Genomic DNA, 26,180 nt, shown 5'->3' on the forward strand with positions numbered 1-26,180 from the left:
AAGCGTCAGAAGCCTCTCAGCCGGAGCCAAATACTCTCTGATGCTTAAAATAGCATGTTTATTTTCAAAGTGAAGAGGAGATAAGAAAATCATTTACGGTTCTTAGAGAACAGAAGAAGGAAGGCAGACGTTTTTTTGTCTGAGGGAGGAAGAATGAGGAGTGGGGCGCTGGCAATGAGATGTGTGTGCTGGCAATCAAATTAGAGTTAGCTCATGACTTGTTCCTCCTCTATGATGTCATGAGGAATCCGAAAGCTAGCAAGACCGTGAAAGATAAGAATGGGAAACTCCCAGTGATTTTAAAAGAAAATGGTTTTAGTATTTTCATATTGAAAAGATAAACCCACACTTTGATGACATTAATCAAATTAATTATAATATGGATGCATTGATAATTTGGTGTTTTACAATATAAATCAGCATTATTATAATTTTATTCACTTCAATACATTCTGGTCTCCATAATTCACATAAATGTACCCAACATTAAACATTCCATAACTCAAGACAAAAGGACATGGGAAAATAAAACAGGGGATAATGGAAAAGGATTGACACGAGTATATCAAAGAGAAAGATCAACCAAGTCAAAAGTTCTGGAAACAGCTTTGCACCAAGATTCCACCTTCTTCTTCCATAACTCTTCATTTAATGTTGAACGGAAAATGGTTGCAGTTTTCAACTTTTCTTCAGAAGCAAATATCTCATCTTCTGTCCAAAAACCAACTGCTAATCCAGCAGCATAGGCTGCTCCAAGAGCGGTTGTTTCTATGTCAGCTGGTCTCTCGACCGGGCTTCCCAACAAGTCTGCCTACAAAACATTAATAAACAAAATTTACAATTATTGGACCACAAAAAGGAGCTCTCAGTTTGAAGAAAAATTAGATCACTAACCATATCTAAGAAATCAATATTTATTCAAATGAACATTGCAATATGAAAATATGAAAACTGAATGCCTTGGTGAAACTTTAACAAGAAAATGATAATTTCTTAAAAATTGGTTGAGGAAAAAAAAACCCGAAAGACCACTCCTTTCACATATTATCAAATAAGTGAACGTAAAGAAGTAGCTAAAAACTTGAAGGAAATGATTAAGCAAACATATATAACATAGAATAGCTGCCCATGATTATTTACCAAAATTTATGAAAGAAGAAGCCAATCAACTCTAATTCAAAATGTAATCCTTCTCCAATATAAAAATAGGATGAATAGTGAGGCTGTGGGTTCACTGGCGAAACTAGGTAGGCACTATTGCACTCTCAAAATTTTAAAAAATTTAGAAAAGTTACCTACTTTATTTAGATGCCCTCCAAAATTATTATTTTTTATTCCACTAAAATGTCTTTTCCCTTCTTCTCCCACCTAAAATTCTAATTCCACCCGTGTAGGTTCAAGACTTTGAGGAACCAAAACCCTTTTACACGTAAAGATTGAAAAAAAAAATTTCTCTCTAAAAACCAAAGCCTTTTGAAGTCGCTTCATTCACTTATTCATATGGAATCCATAAGCAGCAGGAAAATTATATTCAGTCGATGACTCAAAGCAACTCAAACTAGCATCATGTTGCACACAGAAAGGTTGCAAATGATTTCCACAATTTGAGAAAAGCATGCAGCATAAATGGTCCAAATTCAAATGTGATGGTGAGACATCATTCAGTAACCAACATTTTGGTAAAAAATTGGGCACACCTAGCATTTTTCTTTATAAAAAGGGTGTTGATAGAAAAATAGGGAAAAATAATCTATTGGTAATGTTGAACTCTAAACTAAAAAGAAAAAAATATGACAAAAGAACACAGAAAGCCCAAACCTGAATCTGCATCAAAAGACTGTTAACAGTAGCACCACCATCTACCCTAAGCAAGAATTCCCCCTTCTCATTCTTAACCTCACCCCCCTCCCCTGCATCTTTGTGCATGGAATCCAACACATCTTTGACTTGGAAACACATGCTCTCGAGCACAGCTCGAGCAATGTGAGCCTTGCTTGTAAACCTTGTGATCCCAATACAAACTCCACGAGCATCATCACGCCACCAAGGAGCAAACAATCCAGTAAAAGCAGGCACAAAGTAAACCCCACCGCAGGATTCAACCTTTAAAGCCAATTCCTCAATCTCACTCGCACTACTAATTATCCCAAGACTGTCTCTGAGCCACTGAACTGCAGCTCCAGCAATAGCAATCGATCCCTCCAGAGCAAAATTTGTTGGTGCTTTGGGGCCAAGCTTGAATGCTAAAGTGAATAGGAGCCCATGCTTTGACTGGATTATCTCTTCACCTGTTTTGACAAGTATGAAAGCACCAGTTCCATAGGTGCTTTTAGCTTCACCTTTCCGGCAAGATTGCCCCAACATTGCTGCATGTTGGTCACCTTCGGAAATTTGTCCAATAAGCTCAGAATTACTGACAATTTTGGGCAGAATTTCAGCTGGATTTTTAAAGTGGGTTTATCCCAATTAAGTGTTTTGAGATTCACGAGCATTGTTCTTGATGCATTCGAAACATCGGTAGCATGAATTCCTCCATTTATGCCACCTGTTAAGTTCCAGATTAACTAAGTGTCTATCGTACCAAAAAGAGAATCCCCTGCTTTCACACGGGTGTGATTCCTTAACAGCATCCACATTCTCTATCAACCAGAGCAGCTTCATTGCACTGAAATAGGTGCTTTTGGGCACACCACATACCTCTACAAAATGAGTCCTCCAATTTTCTGTAAAATTAAAACCAGAAAAACCCAAATAAGGTACACGAATTCATCCAGAAAAAGAACATGTACTCCTATATTGTATATTAATCATTCAGTGAGAGGTTTAGGATGCGTGAGAGTCTTAACAAATTAGGCTGGGATATTTTGTCCCATTCTTTGGCAATCTGTTCATAGATGGCATGACTTGCAAGCTTATTATAGTTATTAAGATAAGAGTTGTAATATGTGGGTTTTTTAACTCCAAATTAATGAATAAAGTACTAATTGATCTCTCTCTCAATATCCTTTTTTCCCTCCAATTATGTCTCTCTGTGATGAATGTGATGCTACTAAATCGACACCATGTTTGTTTACTCTTTTTTTGTAAAATATTACTATCTATGACTACTATGGGCTTTCACATTTCACTATTAATTGCATTGTGTATATATATGCCATGAAATTCTTGAGTTGGCCTTAAACCGCACAATTAAGATTAGCTTTATAGAATTCATACTTGACAAATTAATTTCATTGAGAATGAGGGAAAGGAATCAGGACCATAACTGTTTTTTTTTTTTTTTTTTTTTTTAACATGTCCACACAAGAGGAAGATGAGGATTCGAACTAATGATCTCCGATTAATTAGGCATAGTCCCCACCGATTGAGGCACCCCTTAAGAACAAGAATGTACTGTTAAAAACATGTATTTGCTTACATAGCCATCATGCTTTTTACACTCACAAGTTTATAGTGCACCCATTTGTTTTTGACTCAATACTTAATTCATACATTACGAATATATGTTACTCTCTACCTCAAGTTTATATATGTTTATTGTAAAATTACTTTTACTTTGTTGAATATTTATGCACTATTCCTTTCTGAGAAGCGTGGATATCTGTGGGTAACTAGTTTGTAAGAGTGGGTGACTTGATTTATTTAGAGACTTATGTGCAAGAGTGTATTAGTAGACTGTTTATGTTGGGTTGAACTTGTGCCTTCCTAGTACTCAATCTGCTAATTAAACCATTTCTTAAAAGCCCAATGAATGAGGCCCAACACTACTTAATGGATTGTGTTGATTTAGTCCCTGCAAAGCCCAAATTGCTTTGTTGACATGATTTTTTTTTTTCCTTGTTTAAAATTATGAATAATAAGATAATAATCTCTTTAACGGTTACCAATTAATGCATACATGAGTTAAACATATACACCTTTTATTTTTTACAAGGAAAAAAATGGTATAATTTAACAATGAGATATGCTATATATTTGCCCCGGATCCTTTTCCCATCCTTCAACTTTTTAAAATTATAATTTTTAGTGTTTTCAATAACTCATATGCCTTTTCTTTCTTATTCACTGGGGAGCAGTAGAGGTCATTTTTCCATGTAAGGTGACAAAGGTCTCAAAGATGCTTCCTTGCTAACATGATATCCATGAGATTATTTATCAATTTCTTTTTATTTATCATTTCTATCTTTTGATTTTCTAGATATTTTGTAATTGCATAAAACATATTACAAGTACTAAAATGCTTTTGAGAGTAGGAATCAAAGCATTCTCAGCTACATATTGTAAGAAAAGTGTGTTTTGAATTGTAGCCAAACAATGTTTCATTTATTTTCTGTAATACAAAAATTTCTGCTTTGTCTCCAACTAATCTTAAGAAAAAAATGGTTTTGAAGCTTGGTATGGAAGCATGTGATGTGATCACCTTTACTCTGGCAAACCTAAAAGCCCATAATTACAAGAAAGTGCCGCACTTATTACTTCAAATAAACCTAACATCAAAATCATTACAACACCATTTCGGATGAATACAATTATTACCGCACGTTAGGAGTAAAATATATGCACCCAATAATTACATCTTTCGCACGTGTAATCAACCATGAAAATAATTACAAACATGTTACAGAAAGAGGAAGCAGACTCCTATTTGTTTGTTAGATCCTACAAGTAATTAGATTTGGACCATAGTACTAAGGATCTGTTAATATGTGCGTTTGATGGGCTTAAAAGTGTATTTAACACTCAAAAGTTCGTTTGAAGAAAAAAATACGCGTTTGGTAAAAAAATTGAAAGCACTTTTAAGGGTTTAAAAAGCTTAAAAAATGGTCAAAATGCAATTTTGGTAAAAACTTAAAATTGAAGTTTTTGCCAAAAAAAAAAAACGTTTTGTGACTTAAAAACTCTGTTTAACAAATACAATTTCAAACATATTCTAAGTTGATAAAGAAACATTAGAAAATAAAAAATAAAAAATAAATAAAAAAAATAAAAAATAAATTATGGTTGTTGTGTATTGAAACTGTTATTTAAATTTTAGCGCTCTCTGGGTACCGTCACGAGGGGACAGTTTACCTCGATTTCTCTGGTAACATTAAAAAATGGTCTTGATGGAAGCACATCGGTAACGTTGAAATTGAGGGGTATTGAATATTGATGTTTTAATGCATTAATTATATATTTTCAATGACTTTGGGAAAAAGTCCATTTCTTATTTAATCGGTCCATGAAATTCCATGCATTGAACTTCGAAAGTCCAGTAAACAGAAAAAAAAAAAATAATAAAGAAAGCTAGAATTAACATTGATAAAAAAGAAAAAGAAAAAAGCACCCTCTAAAAGCCTCTCTTGCATGCTATAAATCTCACAAAAAAAAAAAAAAAACTAAAAGTGCAACGTACAAGTAAACAGAAATAGGAAAGGAAATGGAATGAGGATCAAAATAACACACGACTGCATTCAAATGTAGCTAGGATTGCATTAGAGCCTTAATTAAGGAATAAATGTAAAATTGGTCTATGTGATTGGCCTAAATTACAAATTATTTCTAGTTGTATAAAAAATAATATATAGGTATTCTATGTAGTTTTTTTCTCTTTTTTTTGACATGTCCACACAAGGGAATGATAAGAGAGATTCGAACTAGTAACCTACACTTCATGAGGCATGGTTCACAGTTAATTGAGCTATCCTTTGGGGACTACAGGTCTATGTAGTTAGAGTAAATTACAACTCACTCTCTATAGTATAAAAAATAATTTAAAGGTTTTCAGAGTAGGCCGAAATAACTGTTTGCTCCCTGAAATCAATTTACATTAAGTAACTTAAAAGAATTTGTTACTTTGTCATGTCATACCCAATAAAAATGCGACATGTGTTATTATTAATTTCTGACATTAAAAAATGACAACTAGGATTTTTCACATCATTTTAGGACACCGGCTAAGATTACACATCGGCCCTCACTCAACGCCATACTGCTACAGCAAATTAATCTAATCTCTTCTACCCTCAAAATTATACTCAATGTGTAACCCTCCCTTATTTTCATCTTCCTCGCCATGATTTGGAATCATTTTGCGAGAATTTGATGGTCACATTTAAGAGAATTTGACATGGAGTGAGGGCTGATCTGTAATCTATATAAGTTGGCGTCCTAAAATGATGTGAAAAATTATAATTGTCAGTTTTGAAAGTCATAAATTAATAATAATAAGTGTCGCATTTTTTTTGGGTGTGACGTGCTAAAGTAATGGACTTTGTTAAGTTATTTAGTAATGGATTTTGTTAAGTTATTTAATGGAAAATTGAGTTCAGGGAGTAAACTGTTATTTTGGTCTACTCTAATGACCTATAAATTATTTTTTATACCGCATGGAGTAATTTGTAATTTAGGTTAATTACAGGGACCTATAAATTACTTTTTATACCACAGAGAGTAAATTATAATTTAGGCCAATCACAATGACCAATTTTACATTTATCCCCTTAATTAATTAAGTTATCTTGTAGTAATCTAATGTTGTATTTTTGAAACTTGTCATTTCGGCATTGCTTTCTATTTGAGCAGTTTTCCGAATGATGACGTGGAAAGGGCTATGTGCAATACTTGATAACCGAAGGTTAAACTGAGTATGAGAGACAAAGAAAAGGAATCAAAGTTACCGGCGTTGTCCGGCCTGTGGAAGCTCCGATGGCTAAGTTAGCCACAGTGTTTAAGAGAAGAATGAACTTGAAAATTATGGATCAGAGAAAATATATGTAAAGTATTCAGTTTCTGAGGGTGAAAAGAAGTTACCGAAATAATGAAAAGGGACCCCCCTTTTATAGGCATCAAATTGTACCTGTTCATCTAGCACGGTGGATTTACCGAGGGTCCACGTGTCGACAATATATTGAGGAGCAGTAAATAAGATGTTTATTCAGATATTTCTAATATTCCCCGAGGGTAACACTCGGTACCTGCCTCAGACTCGGCTGACCGAGCCTGATAACCGAGTGTCGATAATATAATTAAATAAAGTTGTTTTGCCGAACATAAGTTTGTTTTGAACAGTAAGAATAACCGAGCCTTGGGAATGGGCCGGCAGGTTTGCACTAGGCCCAACCTAGCTGAATCTTGACCCAACAGTTACCCCCCAATTTCTTTATTCTAATAGAATATGGAAATTACATGTAAAAAACCGAACATGGATCAGCCTTCTGTAAGCTCGGTTTTTGTCTTTTGGCAAAATGATGTGAGTTGGCTTTTTGAAATTCAAATTTGAATTTTTGAATTTCAAAAAATAAAACTGAAGCGTTTTAGAAACTCACCTCCGCCTTTTCGTGAGCCACGCATCGAATTCTCGGTGGTTTTGAACTTTGCGCAGCCACGCGTCAGTTTTTGCACGGTGAACAAGAGGTGAAAAGGCGCCTCTTCGCCGAACCCTAGACCCTAGGGTATTAAATGCGTCGCTCGGTCTTCTTTTGCAGATCTTTATAAACCTTCCTTCCCCTTCGCTCATTCTTCACTTTACCTCGCGGACGCCATTGTTACTCTCTGAGCTTTGTCATCTTTCTTCTCCGAGCGGCAAGAAATTGACCTAAGAACTGCCGCCCAAGATAATCAAAACTATCAACAGTTTTAGGATTCAGACCTCCAAACCACTCTTTAGCGACTCCCCTTAGAGTTAAAGGGAAAGCTCGGCAAGCGATTTCGTCAGGAGTTTCATGAAGGATGATATGAGCTCGGAAACTTTCCATATGGTCGGAAGGATCTCCACTTCCATCATACTCGCCAATCCGAGGAACTTTAAAACTACCAGGCATGGGAAACCTCATCACCCGGTCAGTAAAAGGTAGGTTGGTGTGTTGCATTAGATCCTCGGTGGAAGACCAATTTTCTCCATTTTCAAACTTCTCCTGGAGATCTTTAACGTCTTTATGCACGGCAGCCTCCGCAGGTTTGTCAAGATGTGACCGAACATGACGGGAATGACTACATTGGGAATGACTATGGCGGGTTTTGGCGTGACTAGATTCGCCATGGTGCGACTTGCCACCAAGCTGTGAATTTTTGGCGAGCTCTTGTCGATGAGTGTTTGCTTTGGTCTAAACAGTATGAGGATTGCCTCATGTTGAACTTCCAGCGTCTTGTTGGGTTGATTGGTGTCGAGCTGAAGGTGGTGGATCCCTATAGGACTCCTCTCGTCTTCTCTTCTGTACCGAATCTTCTCTAGGAGGAAGCCTAGAGACGATCTTTTCATTCTGCTTCCTCATAGCCTCAACAGATTCGGCTATTCGCTTCATGAAATTTGCCATAACGGCTGTTTGGGAATTTGGTTCATGTGAGGTTCCAGGTGCATCTGGTTGGATGACTGGGATAAGATGTGGAGATGTACCAGGGTGTGGGAGTGTGTTCACCATATCGGGATATGAAGATTAGTAAGAACCGATAAAAATCGATTCCCACAGATGGAGCCAAACTGTTTGAGCAGTTTTCCGAATGATGACGTGGAAAGGGCCCTGTGCAATACTTGATAACCAAAGGTTAAACTGAGTATGAGAGACAAAGAAAAGGAATCAAAGCTGTCGGCGTTGTCCGGCCTGTGGAAACTCCGATGCCTAAGTTAGTCACAGTGTTTAAGAGAATAATGAACTTGAAAATTATGGATCAGAGAAAATATATGTAAAGTATTCAGTTTCTGAGGGTGAAAAGAAGTTACTGAAATAGTGAAAGGAGACCCCCCTTTTATAGGCATCAAATTGTACCTGTTCATCTAGCACGGTGGATTTACCAAGGGTCCACGTGTCGACAATATATTGAGGAGCAGTAAATAAGATGTTTATTCAGATATTTCTAATATTCCCCGAGGGTAACACTCGGTACCTGCCTTAGACTCGGCTGACCGAGCCTGATAGCCGAGTGTCGATAATATAATTAAATAAAGCTTTTTTGCCGAACATAATTTTTATTTTGAACAGTAAGCATAACCGAGCCTTGGGAATGGGCCGGCAGGTTTGCACTAGGCCCAACCTAGCTAAATCTTGACCCAACACTTTCTTCTGTGTTCGTGTTTGGCTCCTAAATTATAATCTGCTCCTAAACTTTTGTGAATTGTCTCTTATTTTGATCTACTAATGATCAGATGAACAGTTTGTAAAACCATTTGTTTTGCTACCATTGAAATGATCACTTGCATAAGCGAAACAAAAAAAAAAAAAAAAAAAAAGGGCAGATGTTCCTCCCTGCAATGGTTGAATTGTTTATATGTTTTACCAAATAATTAATTTTTATTGAATTATTTATTTATTTCGTCAGTTATATTCTTCAACTTTTGTTTAATTTTATTTTTAAATCTTGACAGTGTAGCCATTTTGTTTTTTACCAGATTCATTTTACTTCATACATTGTATGCTCGGAATGGCTTTAGATCCTCTAAGAGCCTATTTGGGTGTGTATTTGAGAACGCGTTTAATACTCAAAAAGTCTATTTGAAGAAAAAAGTATTAGTTTGGTAAAAAAGATTGAAAGTGCTTTTAAGGGTTCGAAAAGTCTAAAAATGGCCAAAACGCATTTTTAACAAAAGTTTAATTTTAAGCTTTTGCTAGAAAGTAATTTTTGACTTAAAAACTATATTTCTCAAACACAATTCTAAATATGCAATGACGCAAGTGAACTGATAGCGAACACAGTCCCAAAAAGTTTTTGAGGGACTTTCAAGATTGTAAGAATTGTTTTGGTAATTGGTTAGCACACCAAAACAGAGTAACGTGCCTTTCACAAAAAAAAAAAACAGAGTAATGTGTATTTCATATATATATATATATATATATATATAAGTCAAGTGTTTATTACGATCAGTGGCAAATTAAGGTTGGTTCATAGGTGGCAAGATAAAACAATAGTTAAACAAAAATTAATTAAAAATACTAAAAAATATAACTAACGAAATAAATCTTTCAATTCAACGACGAGTAGATGAAACTATGAAATTGAGAGCAAAAAATACTATTTGGTATGTGACAGTAGATGGGAAATTGAAAAAAACACTATTTGCTAAAAGTAAAAAAAAAAAAAAAGTGGTATATGGACAATTGGGAGACGCAATGGAATTCTGCCAAATCCTCACAGTTCTCACCGCAGAGGCTGTTTATAAAACTATTGATTTTGATACTTGGCGCAATCAAACGATTGATTTCATTGAGAACGAGGAACCAAAGGAATTAGGACCGTAACCGTTAAAACCATGTATTTGCTTACATAGTCATCGTGCTTTTTACTCGCACAAATCTACAGTGTACCCTTTTTTTTTTTTACCCCGACCTTTTCACTTAATTCATATATTTCGGATAAATGTATATATGTTTGTAAAATATTATTATGAAATATATATGTTTATTGTAAAATTACTCATACTTTGTTGTATATTTATGCACTATTCCTTTCCAAGGGGCATTTTACCGGTGGGTAAACTGTTTGTAAGAGTTTGTGACTTAATTTATTTAGAGATTTATGTGCAAGTATGTATTGATAGACTATTTATGTTGGGTTGATCTTGTGCCCTCTTAGTATCCAATCCGCTAATTCAACCACTTTCTTACATAAAATGAATGGCCCGGCCAATTAAAATGCTCTAAAAGCATGTTTGGGATTGCGTTTGAGGGACTTAAAAGTGCTTTTAATACTCGAAAAGTCAGTTTGAAAAACAAAATACTCGTTTGGTAAAAAAAATTAAAAGTGCTTTTAAGGGTCCACAAAGCCTAAAAATGACAAAAACGTACTTTTGGCAAAAGTTTAAAAAATGAAGCTTTTGTCTAAAAGTTTTTTTTTTACTTAAAAGCTCTATTTTTCAAACGTAATCCTAAACAGACTATAACTGTTATTTAGCCCTCATCACTGAAATTGACAATTTACCTTGACTTCGCTCAAGACGAGTAGTCATTTTTCCATATAAGGTGACAAATATTTGGAAAACAAGGTCTGGAGATGCTTGTCCCATACGCTGGAGTGGTAACATAATAATATCCATCATATTATTCTCAATTTCTTTTTATTTATCTTATGATTTTTTACTTAAATAGGAAAGGAAATGGAATGAGGCTCAAAATAACACACGACTGCATTCAAATGTAGCTAGGATTGCATTAGAGCCTTAATTAAGGAATAAATGTAAAATTGGTTTATGTGGTTGGCCTAAATTACAAATCATTTCTAATTGTATAAAAAATAATATATAGGTATTCTATGTAGTTAGAGTAAATTACAACTCACTCTCTATAGTATAAAAAATAATTTAAAGGTTCTCAAAGTAGGCCGAAATAACTGTTTGCTCCCTGAAATCAATTTCTATTAAGTAACTTAACAGAATTTGTTACTTTGTCATGTCATACCCAATAAAAATGCGACATGTGTTATTATTAATTTCTGACATTAAAAAATGACAACTAGGATTTTTCACATCATTTTAGGACACCGGCTAAGATTACACATCGGCCCTCACTCAACGTCATACTGCTACAGCAAATTAATCTAATCTCTTCTACCCTCAAAATTATACTCAATGTGTAACCCTCCCTTATTTTCATCTTCCTCACCATGATTTGGAAGCATTTTGCGAGAATTTGATAGTCGCATTTAAGAGAATTTGACATGGAGTGAGGGCTGATCTGTAATCTATATAAGTTTGTGTCCTAAAATGATGTGAAAAATTATAATTGTCAGTTTTGAAAGTCATAAATTAATAATAATAAGTGTCGCGTTTTTTGTGGGTGTGACGTGCTATGGTAATGGATTTTGTTAAATTATTTAATGGAAAATTGAGTTCAGGGAGTAAACTGTTATTTTGGTCTACTCTAATGACCTATAGATTATTGTTTATATCGTATGGAGTAATTTGTAATTTAGGCTAATTACAGGGACCTATAAATTACTTTTTATACTACAGAGAGTGAATTGTAATTTAAGCCAATCACAATGACCAATTTTACATTTATTCTCTTAATTAATTATGTTATCTTGTAGTAATCTAATGTTGTATTTTTGAAACTTGTCATTTCGGCATTGCTTTCTTCTGTGTTCGTGTTTGGCTCCTAAATTATAATCTGCTCCTAAACTTTTGTGAATTGTCTCTTATTTTGATCTACTAATGATCAGATGAACAGTTTGTAAAACCATTTGTTTTGCTACCATTGAAATGATCACTTGCATAAGCGAAACAAAAAAAAAAAAAAAAAAAAAAAAGGGCAGATGTTCCTCCCTGCAATGGTTGAATTGTTTATATGTTTTACGAAATAATTAATTTTTATTGAATTATTTATTTATTTCGTCAGTTATATTCTTCAACTTTTGTTTAATTTTATTTTTAAATCTTGGCAGTGTAGTAGCCATTTTGTTTTTTACCGGATTCATTTTACTTCATACATTGTAGGCTTGGAATGGCTTTAGATCCTCTAAGAGCCTATTTGGGTGTGTGTTTGAGGACGTGTTTAATACTCAAAAAGTCTATTTGAAGAAAAAAGTACTAGTTTGGTAAAAGATATTGAAAGTGCTTTTAAGGGTTCGAAAAGTCTAAAAATGGCCAAAACGCATTTTTAACAAAAGTTTAATTTTAAGCTTTTGCTAGAAAGTGATTTTTAACTTAAAAGCTATATTTCTCAAACACAATTTCAAATATGCAATGAGGCAAGCTGAACTGATACCGAACACAGTCCCAAAAAGTTTTTGAGGAACTTTCAAGATTGTAAGAATTGTTTTGGTAATTGGTTAGCACACCAAAACAGAGTAACGTGCCTTTCAAAAAAATAAAAACAGAGTAATGTGTATATATATATATAAGTCAAGTGTTTATTACGATCAGTGGCAAATTAAGGTTGGTTCATAGGTGGCAAGATAAAACAATAGTTAAACAAAAATTAATTAAAAATACTAAAAAATATAACTAACGAAATAAATCTTTCAATTCAACGACGAGTTTCATATTTTGAAATATTTGCAATTTAAATATAAAATTTTATATAGCAAGTCTATTAATTGATAGTAAATTTAAAAATAAATCCATACAAAAATGTGATTACATATCTCAATTTTTTTTTATTTTTTTTATTTTTTTTTTTAAAAAAGGAAAAACTATTTGCAGTAATGTAACCTTGTGATTAGAGATTGTGTGAAACTATGAAATTGAGAGGAAAAAATACTATTTGGTATGTGACAGTAGATGGGAAATTGAAAAAAACGCTATTTTTTTTTTTTTTTTTTTTTTAAAAAAAAAGTGGTATATGGACAAGTGGGAGATGCAATGGAATTCTGCCAAATCTTCAAATTTCTCACCGCAGCGGCTGTTTGTAAAACTATTGATTTTGATACTTGGCACAATCAAACAATTGATTTCATTGAGAATGAGGAAACAAATGAATCAAGACCGTAACCGTTAAAAGCATGTATTTGCTTACATGGCCATCGTGATTTTTACTCACACAAATCTACAGTGTACCCATTTGTTTTTTACCCCGACTTTTTAGTTAATTCATATATTTCCGATAAATGTATATATGTTTGTAAAATATTATTATGAATTATATATGTTTATTTTAAAATTACTCATACTTTGTTGTATATTTATGCACTATTCCTTTCAGAGAAGCATTTTACCGGTGGGTAAACTGTTTGTAAGAGTTTGTGACTTAATTTATTTAGAGATTTATGTGCAAGTATGTATTGATAGACTATTTATGTTGGGTTGATCTTGTGCCCTCTTAGTATCTAATCCGCTAATTCAACCACTTTCTTACATAAAATGAATGGCCCGGCCAATTAAAATGCTCTAAGAGCATGTTTGAGATTGCGTTTGAGAGACTTAAAAGTGCTTTTAATATTTAAAAAGTTCGTTTGAAGAAAAAAGTACTTGTTTAGTAAAAAGATTAAAAGCGCTTTTAATGGTCCACAAAGCCTAAAAATTACCAAAACGTACTTTTGGCAAAAGCTTAAAAATGAAGTTTTTGCCCAAAAGTTCTTTTTTACTTAAAAGTTCTATTTTTCAAACGCAATCCTAAATAGGCTTTAACTGTTATTTAGCCCTCGGTCACCGTAAGGGACAATTTACCTTAACTTCGCTCGAGACTAGTAAAAGTCATTTTTCCATATAAGGTGACAAATATTTGGAAAACAAAGTCTGGAGATGCTTGTCCCATACGCTGGAATGGTAACATAATAATATTATTCTCAATTTCTTTTTATTTATCTTGTGATTTTGTAGGTAATTTAACTACCAAAATGAAGGCACATCACTGTATCGTGGAAATTGAGGCTGCCAATCCATGTCAGAGTGGAAATTAAGGGGTATTGAACATGTTGGCCAATGACTTAATTTGCGGAAAAATTGTATGTCTAATCTAATCAGTCCATGTCCGCGTGGAATTCCTAACACTAAATTCCAACTTTCAAAGTCCAGTTTTTCATTTTTCTAAATCTATTGCGCGTTCTCCCATTATTTGCTAAGAAGTTTTTATATTTTCAATTAAGAAGTTCGTATTTTTCTTTTAATTATTCAAATCTAATCATTTTTTTTTTTTTAATTGAGACTTTGTTTTGTGATAATAGTCTTGAAGGTAACACTCATATGAAGGAAGGCCTATTGTGACTTCTCTTTTTCTCAAACCCAAAAATAATATATGCTAATATGATTAACACTCATACATGTTTATAGCCAAATAAGTTGTAGCTAAAATTCTACTTATTTCATTAAAAGAATAGGATATTCCCATGACCTTGAATGTTGCTATATATTGAGTGCATTTGTATATACTTAAAATAAAAATAAAAGTTCCTATGTCCGTGAATGAGAACTTCCGTTTTTTTTTTTTCTTTTCTTTTTGAAGGATAACGATGAATTTAACAATTGTTGTTCGTAATTGAAATATAGAATAAAAAAATATTGTGTTATTAATTGCTTTCAAGATTTTGGGGAAAAATTATTTGGAAAAGCCATAATTAACACAATTTCTCCTTTTTATTTTATTTTATTTTTTTATAATTCCAATTAACTATTGATGACAATGGGCTGACATTTTGGGTTCATTTCATTAGTATCATAAGCTAAGCAAAAAGGATTGCTCATAGAGCTAAGTCTCTATTACTTCTTTCTACAATGAGTTATAGCGATTTCGGGTGCCTTTCTACCATTGTTGGTGTTTGTAAATATTATTGTATATTCTTATTATTATTTTTAAATTAAGGCTCTATTTATTTCAACATAAAATATTTTCTGTTCAAAGCATTTTTCAACGTATAGCAAGTATAAAAAATTAACAAATATTTCTTATATTTTTATTCAATCATATTAATGTATAAATATCAATTATTACTACAAACATAAGAAAATTAATGCAAAAAACTAAAAAGAATAAACTTAAAAATTATGTTCAGTTAAAATATCAATTTTTTTGTCATATACCCTTGCACTTACAAACTGGTAAAGTTTTGATCTGATCAATCTTGTGCATTCATTCTTCATGGGTTTGCCATTGAAAAAACTACTTCTCAAATCTTAGACAACATAACAAAGGGGAAAAAAGAAAATCCAAGGGTATTGATTTTGAACTTATGTATGAGTATGAGGTGAGATCATATATTTACATTTTAGTTAATTCATATACATATAGAAACCGTTAATTAGCCCTCTGGGCATGGTCACCAATAGGGGACAATTTACCTTGACTTCGCTGGAGACCAATAAAAGTCATTTTTCCATGTAAGATACAAAGATTTGAAAAAAAAAAAAAAAAAAAAAAAAAAAAACACTAAAAATAGTACTGTGGAGGTGCTTGTCCCATCACCCATGTGCTGGAATATAATGCGTATTCCTAGCTCCTCAATTTCATTTGCATTTCAGAAGACTATCTGTATCTACCCATTGACCTCAACCTTCAAACACGGCAATCAATCCCTCCTTCCCATAATTATTGGACCAAATAAGGATCACAAAAAATATCTCTCAGTTTGAAGATAAGAAAAATATTATATTTCAACCACTTATGAGAAAGAATACCAAGAACACACGATGATATAGATAACTAATAATAATTATAAAAAATAAATTAAAAATTAAAAATTAAAACTTCACAATATTAATATATAATAAGATCATTGACCATATCGAATAAATTAATATTTATTCAGATAAACGTTGCAATAAGAAAATATCAAAACTGACTGCCTTGGTGAAACTTCAACAACAAAATGAGAATTTCTTAAAATTTGGTTAGTAAAAAGAAAAACATAAATAAATTCTCAGGTTTCCGATTTTTTTTTCCTTTTAGTTGTCTTCTCTTGAATTCGGTTCAATTTCCGGTATATATATATATATATATATTAACATAATTATCATTCTTCCGCACATTTGTAGCTGTGAAATTTCTGGTATACATGAATATATACAATTGGGATGGACAATTGGGATGCAATGGAATTCTGCCAAATCCTCACATTTCTCACCGCAGTGGCTGTTTGTAAAACTATTGATTTTGATACTTGGCGCAATCAAACAATTGATTTCATTGAAAATGAGGAAACAGAGGAATTAGGACCGTAACCGTTAAAAGCATGTATTTGCTTACATAGTCATCGTGCTTTTTACTCGCACAAATCTACAGTGTACCCATTTTTTTTTTTTACCCCGACCTTTTCACTTAATTCATATATTTCGGATAAATGTATATATGTTTGTAAAATATTATTATGAAATATATATGTTTATTGTAAAATTACTCATACTTTGTTGTATATTTATGCACTATTCCTTTCCAAGGGGCATTTTACCGGTGGGTAAACTGTTTGTAAGAGTTTGTGACTTTATTTATTTAGAGATTTATGTGCAAGTATGTATTGATAGACTATTTATGTTGGGTTGATCTTGTGCCCTCTTAGTACTCAATCCACTAATTAAACCACTTTCTTACATAAAATGAATAGCCCGGCCAATGAAAATGCTTTAGAGGCATGTTTGAGATTGCGTTTGAGGGATTTAAAAGTGCTTTTAATACTCAAAAAGTCTATTTGAAGAAAAAAGTACTTGTTTAGTAAAAAAATTAAAAGCGCAAAATGACCAAAACGCACTTTTGGTAAAAGTTAAAAAATGAAATTTTTGTCCAAAAGCTCTTTTTTATTTAAAAGTTCTATTTTTCAAACGCAATTCTAAACAGGCTTTCGTATTTAGTCCTCAATCACCGTAAGGGATAATTTACCTTGACTTCACTCAAGACCGGTAGAAGTCATTTTTCCATGTAAGGTGACAAATATTTGGAAAACAATGTCTGGAGATGCTTGTCCATACGCTGGAAGACTGACCCTAGAAACAAAGTCTGGGTCCCTAGTTTAGAAGACTGACCCTAGCCACTGACTCCAACCTTCAAACAAATCCCTTCATATGCCCACCACCCACCATCTAGCTCTCAAACTTCTATATATAATGACCATATTTCTTTGAATTTTACATTGAGCTTTGCCTTTCGTGTGCAAAGGAAGAAGCTGGTTTACCTACAAATTAATGAAACAATTTTTCTCAATGGCAGACCCGCCTTTACTGAAAGCCTTGCTGTGGGGTTTACTTGTGTTTCTTCAATTTCATGAGCACGCAGCCTGCTTCCACGATGAGAGGATTGCTCTGCTTGAGTCGAAGGTGTTTCTGAAATCCAATATTATTTATGCAGGTCACCCCCTTCTTCCCTCATGGATCGACGATGCAAAGAGTGATTGTTGTGGTTGGGAGAGGGTCACGTGCAACTCCACAACCGCTCACGTTATCAACCTTTCCCTCTACAACTTAAACCAAGATCCTGATTACTACGATGAAGATCCTTATTACTATTTCTTAAAAAATGAAGAGAAGAAGCAATATTGGTTGCTAAACATGTCACTGTTGGCGCCTTTCAAGGAGCTGAGAAGTCTTAATCTGTCCGGCTATGTAATTGGTGGTTGCCTACCAAATGAAGGTATGTTCTCAGCCTCCCCTGCTTTTCCTTTCTCATATCAAATCCCTCATAAAACACACACAAAAAAAAACGAAAAAGAGAAATTATCTAATGCTACGTTGAAAAGATGGCTTTTGAACGTCTTCAGTCTAATTCCCTCCACCCAAAAAGAAATAAAAAGCGAAAAGATTTCCTTGAGCCATTTTGTACTCTTCCGTGATAAAAATTAAGAATTACCTCTTTAACAATGATAAAGATAATTACAAATATTAATTTCTAAAGTTTTATAATTATTTATTTTTTCTTTTTTCTTTTTTTCTGTTGAATCATGGGTGTCCCGCGTGATTTTGAATTATGTCTTGCTAAAATTAATTTATCAAAATTAAATTCTAATGAATTATAGAAAACATAAAAAGACACTGAGGCAGATGTGGCCTCGCAAAGCCAGACTCGCCGTGGGTTTTTGGATCCTACAGCAGCGGAAGGCGTGGCTGCTATATGGCAGCCCAACTGCCCAACTATGTGTCAAGTTGGGGATCCTGCAGGTGCAACTTGAGGGAGATGCGAAGACTATCATTGCTGCAATAAACTCGGTTGACCCTGATGAGAGTGGGAGGGAAATGTGTTATACACGTCGCGAAGGGAATAAGGTGGCTCATGCGTTAATTGGCTCGTTTGGCTACACACGAACTGTTGAATATGGTGTGGTATAATAAAAGGTACATATGTTGATCTTTAGTATTACTTTATAGAAACTGCAAGCAGTTCCAATCATATTTGAAATTTTCTATATTCTGCTTTATGTAGAAATATCGGCTTTTGAAAACTTGGAGAAGTTGGATTTAAGTGAAAATAGACTCAATGGCTCCCTCACAATCCAAGGTAATGAGAGAGAGAGAGACTTGAGTTTGAGATTTTCAATTGCTTCATAACCACTTTACACACATCTTTCATATTTCTATCAAACTACTTATTTAGTTTATACCACAAGTCACAATTCTCTCAATTCGCATTCATTCCTCTGTTTTATTTTTGTTTTCTTTTCAAATTTTTATTGCACAAAAATTTGAACTAGTCAATTTCAATTGCAACTGCAAGTGTAGGATTGGGTTGATGTTTATTTTATCAACAACTGCAACATCCCATTTTGTTGATGTTTGACTTGAATCACAACAATTGTTCTTTAATGTCATCTTGTCGGAAATATGCAAAGAAAGTTGTGTGAAACATGAAATGCATCAACGTGTTTCCCTACATTATAATCAACATTGCATATGAGGCTATACTTACCATTTAATTAATCACTTACGGTTTCTTGCTAACTATAACACTAGCGTAGCCAGATTTGCTTAAGCTATAAAACGCTATTTTTCTTTTGAACACTGCAAATTGCATAGTTTTGTTTTTAATAGATCTATTACAGGTTTGGAAAGCTTGTCAAGATTGGAAAACCTAAAAACCTTAGATCTTAGCAACAACAAATTTGACAAAAGCGTCATTGAATCATTAAGTGCAGTCAAATCCCTTAAGAATTTGAATCTTGCTTCGAATTCTATAGGAGGATCATTTCCTGGCAAAGGTATGTTGATCTTCCGTATTACTTTATAGACACTTCTACTCATGTTTGAAATTTTCTATGTTTTGTTTTATGCATAATTATCGACTTTTGTCCTTGTGATTTGAAGTTTTGATAAATAGTTACCTTAGTTTTTAAAACGTGATTAAACAGTACTCATTAAGATAAACACAAAAGACAAATTAGTATCTGTGTTTAGAAATGTTGGCCGAATCCATTAATGTCCTACATCAGTACCAATCAGAATGTAACATGTGTCACTTTCAATTAAAAAAAAAATGTATTAAAAACAATGAAACTACGAAAGCCACTAAGAATATCTTGTTCCATTGGCGAACCGTATGCGGTCTAGCTAGCTAGGATCTAATATCTTCTTCCCCTCTTTCTCATAATGCCCAAAAAAGTCTTTGGACAGTACTCAAGCTAGCTTTCAAGGATTTTCCAGTCTTCTTGAGAAGCTCTTGTAACTAATTGTTTAGTTTTTATGACACAACTCACAGTTTGCTCCATACACATTCGAAGATTTTAGGAAATATTATGTAGATTTCTTCCCCACTCGAAATATTGCAAAATTTTTCTTTGTTTCAATCGATACATTAATTTATTTTAATCACTCACCCTCCCGGCAATAAAAAGCAAATACTTAGAATTTTCTTGACACAACTATTCTTACACCTTTAGATTTTCCATTTTCAATTTTGTCTCCCAATTCCAAAAGTTATGTCCTCCCTCTCCCTCCCATAGGAAGCAAAAGACCTTCGAAAATCTGCATTTAATTTCAATAAAATAAAAACAACAGAAAATTTCAAAATTAATTAAAAACGAATGATTTTGTGAGAAAACAAATTGAAGTCATTTATAATTAATTTAAGCTCTCAACGGTGAATAATGGTTATTAGGGGTAAATGTAAAATTTGTTGATGTGGTTTGTCAATTAGATCTCTAAGTTTTAAATAGCGATTAATTAAACACTCATTGAGTAAGCAATAAAAATAAAAACACAAAAACAAATGGGTAGAGCGGTTGACAAATCTCTCTCTCTCTCTCTCTCTCTCTCTCTCGTGTACAAATTGGGTTTCTATCTCTGGCTATATGTACACAATAAAAGTCAACCTGATCAAATTTGTCCTACGTCAAACTAAATTATTAAGGCATCGGATTTTCCATTTCCATAGGGATTTTTTCAAATGGCCCAATTCATCATTTGAACGTGTATCGAACACTGTTTCAGAGGGAGTCGTTTTCTACTTGAGAAAAACAAAAAAGTACATATTAAATTGTTGGAAAAAATATAATAAAGCTCACCAAACTAACATGCATTTTTTAAATAGCTCCATGAAGTTTATAATGTGCTAAACTGGTATATCAAACTACTAAAATGTGTCAAAAATGCCACTATTTTATTATATTCCTATAATACCCTTATTCTCTTAAAAACTGAAATAAAAATTGATAAAATAAACTGGTATATTTTTTTAGTTTTTTTCCAGAAAATTAATTTTTTTCAGTTTAATATATATATATATATATATATATATATATATATATATATATATATTAACAGTGACACAGGTATTACAATTTTATTAGCATTAATGTGACATCTAACAAAAATCGGCAAGTATTTTAATGGAATTTGGGCTTTTTTTTTTAAAGAAAAAAATAGTTTAGTTTAGTTTTTCATTTTAGTTTTTAAGAGAATAAGGGTATAATAGAAATATAATAATAATAATAAATAAATAAAAAGTGTCGTCTTTTGTTATGAAGATTCTGTTGACCTCATTGGGGTTAAGCCAGTCCTTGCCTTTGAAGCTTCAACGAAAAAAAAAAAAAGAAAAAAAGTCACCGTCGCTTTGCTCTCTTCGGCAATTGGAGGGTTGGTGGTTTCTTTTGGTCTTTTGGTTTCTTCGGCAATTAGCATTGATGTTTGACTTGAATAACAATAATTGTTCTTGAATGTCCATCATGTCCGAAATACATACACAAAGAAAGTTGTGTGAAACATGAAATGCATCAATGTGTTTCCCTACGTGCATTATAATCAACATTGCATATGAGGCTATACTTACCATTTAATTATTCACTTACGGTTTCTTGCTGACTATAACACTAGAGTAGCCAGATTTGCTTAAGCTATACGCTATTTTTCTTCTAAACACTGCAAATTGCATAGTTTTTTTTTTTTTAATAAATCTATTACAGGTTTGAAAAGCTTGTCAAGATTGGAGAACCTAGAGACCTTAGATCTTAGGGAAAACAATTTTGATAAAAGCTTCATTAAATCATTGAGTGCAGTCAAATCTCTTAAAAATTTGAATCTTGCTGGGAATAATATAGGAGGATCCTTTCCTGCAAAAGATATGTTGATGTTCCATATTACTTTATAGAAACTTTCAATCATGTTTGAAATTTTCTATGTTTTGTTTTATGCAGAATTATCGGCTTTTGAAAACTTGGAGAAGTTGGATTTAAGGGATAATGATTTCTATGGCCCCCTAACAATCCAAGGTAATGAGCGAGACTTAAGTTTGAGCCTTGAGGGATAAATGTATTTTTTCTCCTTGTGGTTTGGACTTTGAACAAATAACTACCTTAGTTTTTAAAAAGTGATTAAACACACCTTGAAATAATCACAAAAGACAAATTAGTATTTGCGTTTAGAATAGTTGGTCAATCAGTTAATATGCTACATCAGTACCAATCAGAATGTAACATGTGTCACTTGCAATTAAAAAAAAAAAGTACTAGAAAGTATTAAAAACACAAGAAGAAAGGGCAACATAAGGTGTACGAATCTAATATCAAGGCTAAAATAAGTTGCACTGGAAATATAATTTCTATTTATTATTAGCTGATATGCCATTTAAATATTTTATATATTGACACTATATATCTTTCTTCACTTGTGGTCGGTTTGTCTAATTTCAGTAGGCTGGAGATTCTAGATTTGAGTGGAAATTCTTTCACCGGAAGTATTTCTCCATATATCGGGGCACTATTTTCTTTAAAGGCTATATCATTAGCTAAGAATCAGCTCAATGGCCCTTTTCCAAAAGGTAAGAATCGACAAGAAAATCAAGTGTTTGCAAATTGTTAGTCTTAATTACCTATATAGTACATTTTCTACAATTGTTTAAAGATGTGAGATAAGGTGAAGGACCATGGTTGATTTAACTCAACAATTGACCATTTACTCATTTTTTTTTTTTTTTTTTTTGAAAAACCCAATATTGAAAACCTGATTTTTCTTGTTGATTCTTAGAGTGGAACATAATTAAGATAGACATTTCTAATGTTATTCCTTTTGATAGATTTGTGCGCACTCAAGAAGCTTCAAGAGTTAGATCTTTATCATAATCTCTTTGAAGGGATCCTTCCTACATGCCTAAACAATTTGACATCTCTTAGATTGTTAGATATATCTAGCAATCGATTCATTGGAAACGTCTCTTCAAATCTGATAGCTAGCCCTACATCACTTGAGTACATTGATCTCAGTTATAACCTTTTTGAGGGGCTATTCTCATTCAGCTTATTGGCTAATCACTCTAAGCTTGAGGTGATTATATTGGCAAGTGGAAACAACAAACTTGAGATAGAAACTGAAAATTTGGCGGATTGGGACCCCTCGTTTCAATTGAAGGTTCTTATACTTCGTCACTGTTATTTGAACAAGCTCACCGGAAATATTCCCAAGTTTCTCTTTCACCAGCACAAATTGGAAAGAATTGATCTATCTCACAATAACTTGAAAGGAAGCTTCCCCATTTGGTTGCTTCAAAACAATACAGGACTGCGAGAGCTAAATCTTCAAAATAATTCTTTCGTGGGTAAATTTCATTTGCCACTAGATCGATACGAGAGTATTGTGTCTATGGATGTCTCAGGCAATGAGTTGGATGGGCAACTTCAAGAAAATAGTGGAAAGATTATTCTATACTTAGTATATCTAAATCTATCCCAAAATCGTTTTGAAGGTTATCTTCCGTCCTCAATTGGTAACATGAGTAATTTGGAGTTTTTGGACTTGTCCTTTAATAATTTCTCAGGAGAGTTAACAGTGGAATCGCTTGCCAATTGCACCTCCTTGACGATTTTGAAGGTATGCAATAATCGCTTTAATGGTGAGTTTTTCTCAAAGCAACTGAAGCTAGAAAATTTATTATCTTTGAAATTAAACAACAATCAGTTCACAGGAACTCTACCAGTTGTGCCTCTCATTCTATTTTATTTCGATATTAGCAACAACAATATGTCAGGAACAATTCCTAGATGGATTGTAAACAATACATATTTGTTGACTCTTGACATGAGTAACAATTCTTTTGAAGGTCAGATTCCTTGTGGACAGAATTCACTTTACTTATTAGACCTTTCTCATAACTTACTTTCGGGATCTATGCCTTCTTGCTTGAATTTGCCTGCTAGGCACGTACGTTTGCAAGGAAACAAACTTACAGGAGCAATACCGAAAGTTGTTTTAAACTCACGTTCAGCGTCTCTTTTGACGTTGGACCTTAGAGATAACAACTTTTCTGGTAGCATCCCTGATGAAATTGGTGCACTTTCTAGCTTAAGAATACTTTTATTGAGGGGCAATCATTTCAGAGGTAGAATTCCAAGTCAGCTGTGTTGGTTAAATAAGATAAAGATAATGGATCTTTCTAAGAATTCTCTTTCTGGAAAAATACCGGATTGCTTTCACAACATATCCTTTGGAAAGACAGTTGTTAGTGATCATGCCTATAATAGATATTCTAGTTTTGCTATTTCCTCGAACATGAAAATAGCTTCAACATTCCAAAGGCTCATAGAATGGAATAATGAGGAAGATAACAAGTGGACAGAATATGATGATCAAGTTGAGATTGAGTTTGTCACAAAATACAGGTCTAACTTGTACATTGGTGATATCCTTGATTACATGTTTGGATTGGATTTGTCATGCAACAAGCTAACAAGTAGCATCCCACAGGAACTAGGAGAGCTATCTTCACTTCGTGCATTGAACTTGTCTTACAATCATTTGACAAGTTCCATTTCACCAACATTCTCACATTTGACCCTATTGGAGAGTTTAGACCTTTCCCACAACAATTTGAGTGGAGAAATTCCTTCGGTATTGATTGATTTGAGCTTTTTAGCAGTGTTCACTGTGGCTTACAACAACTTATCAGGTAAAGTTCTAGACATGAAAGCACAGTTTGCAACATTTGATAAGAGTAGTTACGAAGGAAATCCATTTCTTTGTGGACAACCATTAGAGAATAGTTACACCAAAGAAGACAAGTCACATCCATCACCACCAAAATCGTCAAATGCAAGTGAAGGGAAATGGTATGAAGTAGATCTTCAGGTCTTCTTTCCAAGCTTTACCGCATCTTATATTATTTTCTTATTGGGTACAGCTACTCTCCTTTATATTCATCCTTACTGGCAACAACAATGCTTCAATTTAATTGAGGATTTTAAGTATCGGTGTTATTATCCTATTTTTGACACTTTTAAAAAATTGTCAAACCGTCTATATCCTTAGATATATTCAGTTTCCATGGACACCTATGGTGGTATTGATGATAGCTAGGTGTACATCTGATTACGAATAATGGTTATTGTGCTCTAATATGAGACATGGTGTTCACTTGTATTTTCTTTCTACTTTGTTGTAGTTCTTTGTCATTTGATAATGGATATTGTCTTTGTAACTTTAGTAGGCTTTTAAATTTATCAAGTCTCTACGATCTACGCCTAAAAGAAGAAAAAAAAATTACGAATAAGCACCTATTTTGAATACTTTCACATTAAACATTCAAAATTAAATATTTAAATTGGGATAGTTAAATTCTCCTTAATTATCAACTATGTTACATTAATAGATCAAGTGTAATGTAAAATAACTTTTAGGACACGACTTAATCGGTTAGGGACTACGCTTCATATAATGGAGGTCATTAGTTCGAATCTTTCAGGTTTTGAAAGACTAGCATTAATTCCAAAATTGGAGATAGTGAAGTTTGGTTATATCATTATATCATCTTTAAGTAGACTTGCGTCCCTTAAGACATTGAGTCTGGCAATAAATTCTTTTGAAGGTTGGAACACAACTGCAGGTAATCTAATATAGCTGGCCTTCCTCCATTTATATTTATGCTTATCATCCCAAATCTCTCTTTAATTGTACTTAATCTCTGATTATGTTCACTTCTTTGTTATCTCTTACAAATGCAATGAGTCTTGGTGGCAATTCTTAGTTTCTTACCCGGCGAAGATATATTTTGAATTTAAATTACTTGCGATTATGAAGTGATGTTGTCTAGAAATACTATTTCTTTCTTTGTTTTTTTGTTTTTTTTTTTTTACTTTAGGTTTTAAAAGCTTGTCAAGATTGCCAAGATTGAAGAATCTGGAGACCTTAAATCTGAGTGTCAACAATTTCAACATAATCATCATAAAATCTTTGAGTGCAGTCAAATCTCTTATGAATTCTAGATCTTACTTTGAATCAGATAGAAGGATCCTTTCCTGCCCGAAGTAGGTTGATCTTTAATATTAGTTTAGAGAATCTGCAAGTAGTTTCAATTATTTTTGAAAATTTTTGTGTTGTTTTGTGGAGACATGGACAAGTTGGATTTTAGTTATAATGCACTCAATGGCTCCTTAAGAGA

At 33.2% G+C, this 26,180-nt stretch overlaps 1 protein-coding gene and 1 pseudogene across 1 annotated transcript; one reads left to right on the forward strand and one right to left on the reverse strand.

The window, feature by feature from the left end:
* Positions 1 to 412: 412 nt before the first annotated feature.
* Positions 413 to 26,180, reverse strand: part of LOC148585030 (glycerol kinase-like) — a 29,646-nt pseudogene continuing 3,878 nt past the window's right edge.
* On the forward strand, positions 17,516 to 25,138 carry LOC132187998 (receptor-like protein 14). Its single transcript, XM_088517400.1, has 5 exons — positions 17,516 to 17,960; positions 19,363 to 19,517; positions 22,427 to 22,571; positions 22,827 to 23,639; positions 23,775 to 25,138. The coding sequence occupies exons 1-5, from the start codon at positions 17,516 to 17,518 to the stop codon at positions 25,049 to 25,051; spliced, it is 2,835 nt and encodes a 944-aa protein (XP_088373526.1). The 3' UTR covers positions 25,052 to 25,138.

This window comes from Corylus avellana, chromosome 6, assembly GCF_965113065.1.
Source record: "Corylus avellana chromosome 6, dhCorAvel1.hap1.2, whole genome shotgun sequence".
NCBI lineage: Eukaryota > Viridiplantae > Streptophyta > Magnoliopsida > Fagales > Betulaceae > Corylus > Corylus avellana.